We start from the raw sequence: 13,320 nt of genomic DNA on the forward strand, positions 1-13,320 counted from the left end.
CCTGAGGACAGAAAGTTTAATGCTGCAAAGGTTGGGTGTTCCAGGTCTGGCCTGCAGAGCAGCTGGAGATGTGCTTGTCCTGGTGCATGTGAACAAGCCTGTTACTTCATGGAATTGGTCAGATGCAATATATCAAACAACTGGATTTTGTTTATGATTGGAGCCAGTAAAGGAAAGGGAGCTGAAAAGACCATTGCAATGACTGAACTACAAGTATGATCAGAGCCCCATGGTTTAAACTTCCAGGCTTCTCTTCAAGTCGCTTCCTCTCTTATGTCTCTTCTCCCACACTGGGATACTTTGATACTTGCCCTTTAAAGGCAAGAAGCTAAAATGCTAACTTTCTAATTTAATTTCTACAGCAAAACCTGGATGTTCAGGTGCAGCATTTGAGTCTTTGAAATCCAACTGCTTGTACTCCACGGGGACTTCAAAGACAAACTGGTGTTACCTCCTCCAGGAAAGAAGTGTTGAAGGGTTTAGGAAGAGGGCTGGCAGAAGATGACAGGTTTGCAGAGAAAACCTGTAATGTTTTTAGGAAAATCCATGCAGATTATAGAGAAAGGCCTCTTAAAATTCAAGAACAAAAGGGAGTAGACAGCAGGAAGACTAAAAGAGGTATTTGATAGTATCAGCAACTTAAAAAAGAAAGCTCAAGTAAAAGCTGGAATTCTTTCTCTGAAGTAAGCCTTTTTCATGCCTTTTATTGTTTTCAACTTATGCAAAACTGCCAGTACAGCTTTACATACATCATTCTGGTGTAATTCATACCACAGTCTAATCAATTAACCAATAATATTAAAAATTTTCATACCAGTTCTTGTTATTCTCTCCTTCTGCCAGCTCTTCCAAGGGTGTATCCTTCTTTCAGCTTGTGGAGGCCAGATTATTTGTTTTCTTCGCGTACTAGCACTCTCTTCTGAATTTGGAAGCAAAAGATCTAATCTCACAAAAGGAACACTTTTAGTGAATGCTATCCAGTCCGTAAGCCACGAGAGCCAGAGACCTCGCTGGTGGGAACCAGCATACTCCTGCTGGGAGCAGCGAAGCTGTGCCAGTACACACTGCTTCAGAAAGCTGTCTCCATTTGGCCAACGTGAGGCTGACGCACCTTCTTCCAGCAGCCCGGAGTATAGTTAGCACTAGCATTGATCTGGCAATGAGACAGCCTGCAGGAAAGGAGAAATTCTCAACGTTTGAAGGGTGATCTGATTTTTTTCAGGGAAGATTAATACAATGCGTGATAAGGGAAGATAATGATAGAAAAAAGTTAACCAAAGCAAATAAACCTCTGGCATCTTTGTGATATGAAATTGCCCAAAAATACCAGATTTTTGATGTCTGGCTATGTTCTTCAATATTTTCATTTCTACTTGATTATCATGGTGATTTTGAGATTTGTATTTGATGAGGTACTGGGAATAAAGTTACTACCAAACTGTAGATCAGTTTGTCAAGACAGCAAAAAGTTAATTGTATGTACTTGAGAAGGTAAGCATCCAGCCTTTCCCATACATATGTGTCAATGTAGTTAAGTCTTTGCCTGCCACTCCTCTACTCCCAGGCTTGGCAGATAAATAGTTGTTATTGTGATGTGGAAAACCTTCTTTCCCTCATTTGGCAAGTATTTCTATCGAAGTTGGCAGGATAAATTAGCCTGGGGAAAGCTATCCAAAGTAGCACTGGGTGAGTTTTGGAGCAAGAATCATGTGTATACATTGTCTACATATATAATTTTCCTGAAAATAGGATTATAACTGGCCACCTCCATTGCTATTTTAAAAACAGAGACCAGACTCTTACTAAGACTCCTTTTAAATCCATGGGGGATCCCTGAGGATCTGGGACAATATGAATGCTAAGTGCCAAGGCATTAGCATATGCCGATTACCTAATCCTTTGCTCTTTCAAAAAGTCGTATCCACTGCTCTGATCTTTATTTCTTAAGTGTTTGCTGTCATCTGTGGTTACCTGAAGCTGGTGTTGATAAATTTCAGAAATGTGAATTTCCTAAATCTTGTGTTTCAGGGGGATAATTTAATCACAGAATGTCACTACAGTACTGTGGACCGAGTTCGCATGACATGGGTAAGAAAAGTTTTAATGGATCGAAATAAGTACACAGATAATATTGGGGACTAAAATCTTTTTCATAAAATGCTATTAAAAAGTGTGAACTTACTTGCTAATGCCTGTGTGCATGTAATTATGTATTATCTTTCCTTTCATAAAAATAAGCAAGCCAGCCCATAAAAGATCTTTAAAAATCAGACTTAGCTAGTAGAAGGAGTGCTTTCTTCATAACATGTATTAACATGCAAATTCTGCATATTCTAATGAATTATTTTTATAAACTTCTTATGCATTTTTCCCCGAAGGTGTAATTGCCAGTTGTTACACATTGATTTTTACTTATGCTGTGACAGAGATCGGACCACTTGCTTTCATGCCTAACGTAGAATCGAGGCAGAATGCAGGTCCTTCGGGCTGGGAGGAGGCCGGGTGCAGTGAGCCTCTGTGCATGACCTTTCTCATGTGGCGGGTTTTCCAGCGGCAGGGACCCTCCCAGACAGCTGCTGCTCCTGGGGCGGCGCAGGAGGAGCCCGCGCTGTACTCTCGCACCCATGCAGCTGAGGCACGAAGTGCGGCTGTGCTGCAGCACCGGGTGCATGTTCACGGCAGCGGAGAAGGCAGGGCCATGTCCAGGGGGTGAGCATCCCCTTCAGGGTCGAGGGGGTCCAGCTCAGGTTTGGCACATGGCAGCACACTGTCTCCCAGATGCAGTTTTTTAGGTTAGAAGAGGCCAGGCACCAGCCATTGCGATGTGGCCGCTTGGTTTTGGAGGTGAAGCAAATTCATCTGTTGGGACATGAGCTGGACTGGGCCAGCTGGCTACGAAACCAGAGGGCGATGCCAGACCCATTATGTTTATGGGAGGGACGTAGCTGCTGGCACTCAGCCTTTGCCAGGGGCTGATCCCACTTCCTCGTGAGGGGCTGGATCCAGACCTCTGGGAGGTGAGACCTGAGGGGTTTCTGTTCAACAAGGAAGATCTGTTCCTGGCGTCCAGAGAGCACAGCGATATCTCTCCCTGAATCATGGCTTGCATGTAGGCACATGCAGTAGGTATATAAAGAAAAGCAAAAGAGTGAGAATGAAAGCTTTTGCATTTTTGTCCTATTTTCCTGTGTGGTGACCACACTAGCTCTTGGCCCTTGGTTCGTGTGTTTTTTCTTCTCCATTCCTATTCCTGTGGTTCTGTGAGATTTGTGAAACTGTTCCCACAAGGGATTTAGGAACATGCAGCTCATAATCTTGTCCATACTTACCAAGATTAATTTTAAATTGGTTGTTTGCCCCATGGCTCTCAATGGAAGATTGTTTAATAGTCTGTTTCTTCTGCTAGCTAAAAATCTTACTCTAATTAATTATTTTATAGTTAGTGCTCATTTGTTCTTAAGTCAACATTATCTGTTAACTTAAATAACTCTTTTCTTTCTTACTTTTTATCTGTATATGTACTTACAAGGAGAGTCCATGTAGCTACATATTCCATCCCAGCCTCCGTTTTACTAGGCAAAGCTCATTTAATTTTGTATTAAACAGACTAATTATCCTACCAGATTTTTTCTACATCTGCTCCATTTTGAAGCCCTTTTTAGGAAACATGGTAGATATAAGTACCTTGTAGACAACTGAAAATAAACCTGAACTTCTCAGATAGTACTCTTCAACATAATAGGAGTCTTATTTTATTGATAGTTGTTCTTTCTGACATCTTTTAAGCTCAGGAGCTATTGCTTGAGCTTGCAGTGTATTTTGTAATTAATTATGTAATAACTTCTTGCTAGTCGATAACCTAATGTGCAAGATAAACCTGTTGAATTGGGCCTCCTGATACACGTTTCATTAGCATATAAATGCTAATCAGTGGTTTTATCTGTGGGATTCCAATGCTATCTTGATTAAAAGAAAAATCCCATTTTCAGGGTGGTCTGAGCACCAGGAATGAAATGTGCCTGTCCTATCTGCTCTATTACCCGAGAATCAACCTTACCCGATGTGCAAGTATTCCAGATATAATGGAACAGCTCCAGTTCATTGGTGTTAAGGAAATCTATAGACCAGTCAGGCAAGTAAAATGTTTATGAATATGTGTAGCACCTCTATTTCTGTCTATGGGATTACAGGGTCATTTTTATACAACCTTTATTTCTTTCTGGTAAAGCAACATGTTGCAGAGTCACTCATGCCACTTCTTTTTTGTCAATATGCTGTGCTGCTAGTTATTTCTCCTGCCAAATTATTTTGCATCTTTTTCTTTTTAATAAAAAAACAGTTTCTTCTGTTAAAGAAACAATATTTCTCACAGCAGTTTTTTTTCACCACAACCATCTGTAAAAAGACTACGTATCAATGTCATGTCAATGTTTCAAATCTATCAATTTATTATAACGTATCAGTGTTTCACATATATAGAGAGAATTTTGAAAAAAGAGTTTGGTAGCATGGGTATCGAATTACCCTGGGTAGATTTGTTGTCAGTAATTCTGCTGAAGTCAATCAGTGCAACCAGATCCTAGAACTGTTGCTCACATTAGAGCTTAACACTGTCTCGGTGACACTGACAAAAGAGCACAAAAGGGAAAGAACTTGTAAATTAGAAAGGAAATGGAGGGATTGAGAGAATGTTAAATTGTTCATAGTAAAAGATAAACGGTAGATAAGTACCACGATGGAGACAACTGAGAGAATTGGAGGCTTTGGAAGAATAACAAGTCAGAGGATGATATGCAAGGTAAGTAGAGAGGAAAACATGGAACCAGTGGCAGAAATCTGGCCAAGAGGAAGAAAAGAGCTTTTTAGGTGAATTGTTGGCTACAGGGTCTTGCAATTCTGTGCAAAGACACCGTATTCCGAGTCTTGTGCTCCTGCTGCTGAGGGAAGCAGGACACTGCACATTTTTGAGATGTAAATCCATGTCAGAAAGAAAAACGCCAAGCTCATTCATCAATTTTTCTTCCTAATAAAAAAAAAAACATGAGAATCTAAATATTGGCCCGCTGCTCAGCTCAAAAGGGGTAATATTACTTTGTTGTAGGATCTGTCTACTTCAGTGCTCCACAAATATTAAATATCCCCTCTGTGAATGGTGAGGGGTGGGGGCTGTTACCATTTAGGCAACTCAGGATCTATAACTGCCACCATGAAGGTCTGTGCCATTCAGCTGGCATCTGAGTGCTGGAGTAAACCACAGGCCAGTGAATTTTAAACAAGGTGTTACAGTTTCTCTGGTAAGTCAGCAGAAGTCTTGCTGTCCTTCATCATCAGAGTCCTTAATGTCAGTGGGATGACCTGACAACAATATTGTTCACTAAGAGCAAGAGTGATTTCCAGAATCTCACATAAAATTTAAATGTTGGTAGGAGATGGGAGAAAGCCTACTATAATCAGGATAAATGTATGTGAATATATAAAAATCAATAAACAGTGTATTTCAGTTTTTAAGTGTTCCTTACAGTGCTTAAAATTAAAGCATCTCAATAACAAATCAGCAGTGGAAGTGACTGTAAACAGAGTGAGAATAGTCTAAAGAGGAAAGTTCCCAGATGAATGAAATGCAGAAAAATAATCAAACAATAGAAAGTAGAATGCACTATTAGTGGTGAAAGGTGAATTACATTTGTATTGTTAGTTGTACTAAAGTAACATAGTAAGGTTTTAAAATAAAATGGATAGACCAATAGTGTGTCATCACATTTAAATTTTAAAAGTTGTCTTTCCTTATACAGTTTATCTTAATAAAACCATATAAAACTATTATTGCAAAGTAATTTGATGTGCAGGCTTACTGGTCTTAGTTCTGAAATTTATATCCAAGACAGAAGAGTTTGAAGAAAGACACAATGCAATCAATGTCTACTTCATTTTCCACACTATTTCTGCTTAAAATCTCTTTTAATATAGGGAGAACACAGTTTCTAAATTAGTCCTAGCTAAAAGAGTCTTTCTGAGCTTAGAAAGAAAATATTCTAACAAATGTATGCTCTCTTGAGTGTTCATTCATGATAACTGTACTTAAGGAAAAAATGCACATTTGGCCTGGGGAAATAAAGATGTTTTGAACAGAGTAAGTATGCAGACTGTCTGCCGCAAATGGAATAGTAATTAGAAGAAGAGATTATTAATGCCTCTAGTATTTATGACCTAATCCACAATTCTTGTTTCATTAAGCTCTGTCAGCCTAAGGATATATGACCTGATACTCATCTCTCTTGTGTCAGTCTTACACTGGAATTGCTTCACTGGCTCCTCTAAAGTCTCTCTTGACTTACACATGAAGGCAAGCTGGAAGCAAGATCAAGGCACTGTGGCTCACTTTAAAACTCTTTTTTTCTTCAGTCTGGTGGCACAGACAGTGGTATAAATCATGAGGAGCTGAGATAAAAGCTATTGGGCCACGATAGTGTAAAATAGGTTCTTGATTAAAATTATGTCCTCCGTGCTTAGGTGGACTTTGGCATAGGCAGCACTTTACCCAAAGCAAGTGGGAGACAGCCTACTGCAAGATAACACAGATCTGTCTACAGTGCTTTGAAATGATAACTCGTGCTCCAACCAAGTTATTAATTAGGTTACTTAGATAATGTTTTAACTACTTTTATTCTTCCACTAGCTGTATTGGACTTCCTGTTTTTAAAAACTTGACCCATCCACCATGTTGTTTCCATTCATCCCAGTAGAGTCAAACAAGGAGAAAGCAAGAACAATGGAAAAGGTTTTATTTAGCTGTTTGTTTGTTTGTTTGTTTGTTTTTTTATTTTCTTTCTTTATTTCCTTTGAGTTTTCTTTACTAAATGAAAGACAAGAAATCTCATTCCTTCCCTTTCCACATCTTTGGCTGGTGGGGAATGGGATTGGCCCAACTTGTTCATGGGGAGGATTCCCACATGTGGGCAAATAGTCAGATCTCTCACAGCAGAGCAGCAAGTCTCTATCCCACCCCTGGCCAAAAGTCCCCTTGCAGCAAGCATGTAGGGACATGCCAAAAGGCAATGTCCACACCAGCAGTTATTCTCATTTGATCTTTTGGCACTGCTGCCAACCAATGCATGTTAAAGCAACTCCTGTGCTAGGCTGGGTTTTGAGCTATTATCTGAGTTATGACCAGAGTTTGGCAAAGCCATCTGGAAGCAGCTTTCTAATGGCAAATGTTTCTTTACAACACTGTCTGCCAAGCCTAGTAGAGGGTGTGGTGCTTTTTTTGTTTTGTTTTTTTGAGAAGTTACAACAGAAGATCTGTTTTGTATTGCCTGTGTATTCAGTTTGTAGATCAGAGAACAGCACTGTAATTCTTTTCCTTAAAGTCCTTCATTTCTAAAAGCATCTGGCAGCAAGTCCTAAACTTCTGACAAACTTTTGTAAATCTGTTAAAATCAATGAAACTGCACCAATTTTCAGTAACAGAGAACTTAGCTGAGAAAATGAGTTAGGCGTAATATACGTGTTGATAGTACATTTGTATTTCTGAGTAGGTTCTCCAAAAGCTTTTCCTCATCAGTTCCAACCTGATGGTATTTATCTCATTTTTAAAATCTATTTATTTATTTTTCTTTAGGACTTGGCCTTTCATTATCAAGAGTCCTAAGCAATATAAAAACCTGTCTTTTATGGATGCAATGAACAAATTCAAATGGTCCAGATCAGAGGGTGTCTCCTATAATGAACTTGTGCTTAAACTACCAGTGAATGTGAGATGTTCAAAAACAGATAATGCAGAATGGTCGGTAAGTCTAAGTGTTGAAAAGGAGGCAACAATGCTATGAAACAAATGTGATTTACTGTGCTTCATTGAGTGTGAATAAGTACCTGGTTATATGTCTTCAGACTGTTTTCACAGCTATATTGCATTTATATACAATAACAAATGATGAGAATGTTTCATCAATGCTTTCACCTAACTCAAGTTCTAGAAGTATTTAAAAAGAATAGAAAAGTTGGAGCTTTGATCAGCACTTGGGATCAGTAATAGGAGTATGGAGTCTTTCAATGTGTCTGGGACTGATCAGAGAGTAACCATGTGTCTAGATTATGTGACCAAGTTAGAAAACTGTTTTCCCTTGGCTGCCTCCATTGTCAGGGACTTATGTTAGGGTCTTGTGATGGATGATCCAAAATACCGAAATCGGGTTTCTTCTCTGAGTCGCACTGTAGGGGGAAGCTTACTGACTACATAAGGAAGCCTCAAGAATCTAACTTCTTAACTCAGGCACCTAGACTACCTAAAGTTATATGAGGACTCTTCCAATATCTCTTGCTTTTAACCCAGGCATCTAGACTACCTACAGTTATATGAGGACTCTTCCAATATCTCTTGCATTTTTCTTGGTCTTGTGTCTTAGAGATGTCTATAGTATTGGGCCAAAAAAAGTACATTTGGATTATCTGTTTCCTTTGTGCACCTTTGGAAGATTTTATCTTCTATAGTTTTCCTTTCCCAACTCTCTTGATGAAAAAAACTATAAGCTAAAAAATAATTCCCCAGTAAGTTATTATTTATTCTAAATGTCTACTGGTATTTTAACAGGACTGCTGGGAAAAGCTGTCAGCTTTAGTGTTGATGTGTGTTTATAAAGAACTGCTAGTGCATGTAGTATCATCCCTGAAGGAGATGCTGAAAAATATATATTGCTCCTTGAGCTCCTTTACAGAGTCCAAATTCAAGACTCCGTTTTGCTTTTTTGAGCTTTTCTGCTCAGAAGGGGAGATTGTCTCATTGTACTAGCTTATCTCCTACCATGATTTTAGGCCAGCATAACAAAGCTGATACCAGATACTACTGATGAAATGCTTCCTAAGAAAGGACCTTTTCCTCATTCCCCTCACCCCACAAAACAGCCCACGTTGCCTCGTAGTGGGTCACACAGTGCTTTCAGGTGGTGGAGAAATTGCCCTTCCTGCAGTAATGTTCTCGGGTCTTTCCAACATCAATCAGACTCTTCTGCCCATGGGATGTCAATGAAATACTGTGTGCTATAAGTAATCAAAGAGGTTCTATTTTTTTCTAATATTTGTCCCACTGCAGACCTGTGAAAAGTAGTTATTGACAGTACATATGACTATTCACCAGTTTTGGTTAAACTTCTGGACCTTTGCAACTGCTGGCCAGTAGCAGCTGCATAGCCACTCTTTCACTGATTATTTGTCAGAGGACAAGTTAAGATGATGAAAAGCACACAGAAATTTTATTGGGAGGGGATAGGCTTTTTTTTTTTCTAAATGGTATGCTTTCTGGAAAATGCTGTTCCCGTTTATCTTACAGGATGAAGGAACAATACTTACAACTTAAAGAACATAGTCAAACAGTGAGCTCACTGGAACTGGGAGTGCTTAGTTCTTCCTTTTAATCATAGTTTCCTATTTCAAATGACTAGGGCATATTCATCAAAGCTGAGATTAGGACTCTTTCCTTTCCCTTCCCTTATTAGTGATATTACATTAAATTGGCTATCCTCATCAGAATCAAGAACAGATTTAACCTGAATGGCCAAACAATCGGTGAGTTGTTACAAGAAGAAAAAAACTTGAAGCAGAGGAAGTGAGTTGAAAATACCTTCATCCTTCTGTAGGATGGTCCCTTGATCAGTTTTAGCTTTGTGTTGTGTTTGCTAAGATTAAGTCAATATTTAGATTTTTTTTTTTCTGCAGTACAGGGTAATTGCAACATGGAAAAAAACCCACAGGAAGCACATGCTGTGCAGGTGGGCATTCAAACTTTCAAAAATGTTTGTGTGCAGGGGCTCTCTTTTTGCATAGCTTCTTTTCTTTAACATGGAGGGAGTACATTTAGGAAAAGCATAGCCGAGCAGTGTACCCAAATCTCTCCAATTTCATGTTGAAGCCAGGACAGGCAGGTAGTTATGTCTAACTCCATAAAAATTGCACTGAGTTTAAGGGAAGAGTAAAAAATGCTCAGTATATAGAAATATGACACTGCTGTAGGCAGCCCTGCTTGAGCAGGGACATTGGACCAGATGACCTCCAGAGGTCTCTTCCAACCTCAACCACTCTATGATTCTGTGAAATAAATGTGTGCACAATTAACTGCCTGGTACATGCAAGTGTAAGCCTTGTCTGTACAAATGAACATGTTCAAATATCTTCCAATATCCCTATAGCACTGTAACACTGTAAACTTCCATTTTTGTCTGCCAGAAAGATGAAAACAAAACCCAAACCAACCAATCCCACAAAGCAAAAGAAGGTCATACAAATCAACTAACAAAAGCCTAACCTTGCTTTACTGGAGAGGATGCGAGTGTGTACAGCTGTTCCCGAGCTGAGAACGACGGATGTGCACACTGGCTGATCATTTGGCATGCAATATATTAATATTTTTACTGAGCTTGATGTCTCCACAGTAAGAGTCACAACCCCAGTACAAAACTAGCAATAGCTTCTCATGCAAGCTGCCAACTAGTTAGGGAGCAAAATACAGATCTCTAATCTTATGTGACAAAGCTCTGATCAATTTTTATTATTTTAATTGCAGATCCAAGGCATGACGGCTTTACCCCCTGAAATAGAGAGACCGTACAAGACAGAACCAGTAATATGCAGCTCATCTTCCTGTTTACGTTGCAGTTTATTCCTCACCCTGTTGTTTGTCATACATGTCACAGCCAGTACCATAGGAAACACTGGGCCCTTTGTATAATAATTTTTATTCATTTGTGTTCTGTATGCCATGCAAGTTCTGATGTGTTTGCACTGTTGCTATTGTAGATTTATTTTTTTATGTATTAATAAACTAAATTTGACAGTTCAAAATAAAATGTGTGCTTCCTCTGAAAACTGTGGGGTTTTTGGCTTTCAATATAAAGTATGTATAAAACACAGTAGGTACACTGGCACATTGCATATTGAAATCTTTTCCCGTACCATTTTGTTACACTTTGTCCTGGCTCTTTCACGTGGTGTTTTCAAAACCAACTATGTATATGGGTAAAATTAATAAACTAAAAGCAACTTAGTTAACTACATTCAACCTGGTGTGTGCTGTATTATTTTCTCTTGGTTCTTGACATCTGCAGGTTATGAAATTGTTTCTGTATGGACATGTCTTGCAAAGGTGTATTTGGGCATGTCTGACTGACACCTGCCATAAAGCTACAGGAAGGATTCATTTAGGGAGGACATTTCTGGGAGCAACACATTGCAAACCATCTCTCCACCTTGAGAGAACTGAATGCTATGGGTGTGAAAGGGATGAACCCCAAATCTCCCCACAGCGATTGCTATACGAGTCCTTCAACTTGCCAGGGATTTCTCTCCCCCTTTTCTGTTCTTTTTCTCTTCCCCAGTCCCTGGCAATTCAGTGTGTTTCTTTTGTCTTAAGATATTTGTACGGAGAGTAAAGCTTTGGCGAGGGGGAGGCACACCTTTGCTAGGTTCGATCCAGATAGCAGTAGCAATAAAGATGTATCTCACAGCCAGGCTCTGGCACGCACAGGGAACCAGAGTACAAGCCTGCCAGGAGCTATTTTTAGTACATGCCGAGCATCACAATAGGCCAAACTGTTGATTAAGAGGTTATTTTTGTGTCTCGTGTAAAAATTTTAATTTGTTTATTTTTTTCGAAATCTGCAACTTTTTTACTCAGATGGTATTGGGCAGGGAAGATTCCCAGACGATACCTAATTTATCACTCCCCACTGAAATTATGCAACACAGTAGAAAAGGACTTTGAACACCCAAACCCCCCCTTATTTTTGTAGCCACACTGCAGTTGCAGTAAACTATAATTTTTCCATAGTGCTGCATAAACTTTACGAGAGCGTGGCTATAAAAGTAAGTTGTTTGGGATGTTGAGAGTGCTTCCCTGACCACTGCAAGACCTGCACTATAACCTCTGTAGACTTAGTTACACACAGACTTGGTTACGTACGTTTTATGTCACTGAGCACTTTTGCGCAGTGTGGTGAGTCCAGAGCAGATCAAGAACCTGACTAAGCTGAGATAAACAGGTTTTCTGAATGTTTTTGTTCATTGACTGTTAATGACTGATACCTGTCTGTGTAGTTGCAGCTCTTAACAAGGGCAGGCTGTTATGATGCAAAGAAACATCACATAAGAAGGTGTCCTGGTTTCAGCTGGGATAGAGTTAATTTTCTTCTTAGTAGCTGGTATAGTGCTGTGTTTTTGATTTAGTATGAGAATAATGTTGATAACACACTGATGTTTTGGTTGTTGCTGAGCAGCACTTACACTAGTCAAGGACTTTTCAGCTTCCCATGCTCTGCCTGGTGCACAAGAAGCTGGGAGGGAGCACAGCCGGGACAGCTGACCCAGACTGGCCAAAGGCTATGCCATACCGTATGGCGTCAGGCTCAGTGTATAAGCTGGGGGAAGAAGAAGGAACGGGGGGCCGCTCGGCGTGATGGCGTTTGTCTTCCCAAGTAACCACTATGCATGATGGAGCCCTGCTTTCCTGGAGATGGCTGAACACCTGCCTGCCGATGGGAAGTAGTGAACGAATTCCTTGGTTTGCTTTGCATGCGTTTTCTCACTTTTACTCTTCCGATTCTCTCCCCCATCCCGCTGGGGAGAAGTGAGTGAGTGGCTGTGTGGTGCTTAGTTGCCAGCTGGGGTTAAACCATGACAGAAGGAAAATAAGGAGAGGATTCGGGAACTGCCTTCTCTGTATTTGAGAAGTGAGAAAGAAAGTATTACAAAGCTGGTAAGGCTCCTTTGTGGGTAGCCAAAATGACAATGTGTGTGATTGATAATCAACACAGAAGAGAGGCACTGAAGCAGCTATTGCCTCAAGTAGAGATGAGAGAGTTAATCAAGTATAGATTTATTTTCTAGGAGCTATAACAATCTCATTACAAAATTTATGCATAAAGGGAGTTTAAAATGAGTGATGAAGACAGAGGTTCATGGGGCCTGCTAAATCTTCCTGATGCTGCAGTCTGCACGTAGGGTAAGAGCAATTCCCTCCAAATCCTGGGAAATTTCTTTGCCATTGTTGGGCAGCTGCTTTCTCTAAATATACCTGGACAGTGGTATGTTCTGCCATCCTTCCCACTGGTGCTGGATAAGGTAAGGAAAAGGTGTACGCCAAATAGCATATGGCTTTTTTTGGGTCAAAACCCTGAAGTTTCAATACAGAAATGTAACTGTTTAGGTGTCTCCTTCCTGCCAGCAGAACAACTATACTTTTCTGTTTCATGTTCCTGAATAGAACTGGTTGAAAAATGAAAAACAAATGGCAGTCATGGTGAATTATAGGTAGAAAAATCTTCCAAGTGATTTTTT

At 39.9% G+C, this 13,320-nt stretch overlaps 1 protein-coding gene across 1 annotated transcript in view; it reads left to right on the top strand.

The window, feature by feature from the left end:
• Positions 1 to 11,047, top strand: part of MOXD1 (monooxygenase DBH like 1) — a 50,911-nt gene extending 39,864 nt beyond the window's left edge. Inside the window, exons 9-12 of the mRNA XM_087775663.1 lie at positions 2,029 to 2,088; positions 3,990 to 4,132; positions 7,619 to 7,787; positions 10,553 to 11,047. Of these exons, the coding sequence (XP_087631789.1) occupies positions 2,029 to 2,088; positions 3,990 to 4,132; positions 7,619 to 7,787; positions 10,553 to 10,717 (537 nt within the window). The 3' untranslated portion in view covers positions 10,718 to 11,047. The remainder of the gene's footprint in view (positions 1 to 2,028; positions 2,089 to 3,989; positions 4,133 to 7,618; positions 7,788 to 10,552) is intronic.
• The last annotated feature ends 2,273 nt before the right edge of the window (positions 11,048 to 13,320 follow it).

Source organism: Nipponia nippon, unplaced genomic scaffold (genome assembly GCF_047370975.1).
Source record: "Nipponia nippon isolate SJK-2023a ecotype South Korea unplaced genomic scaffold, ASM4737097v1 scaffold_4, whole genome shotgun sequence".
Taxonomy (NCBI): Eukaryota; Metazoa; Chordata; class Aves; order Pelecaniformes; family Threskiornithidae; genus Nipponia; species Nipponia nippon.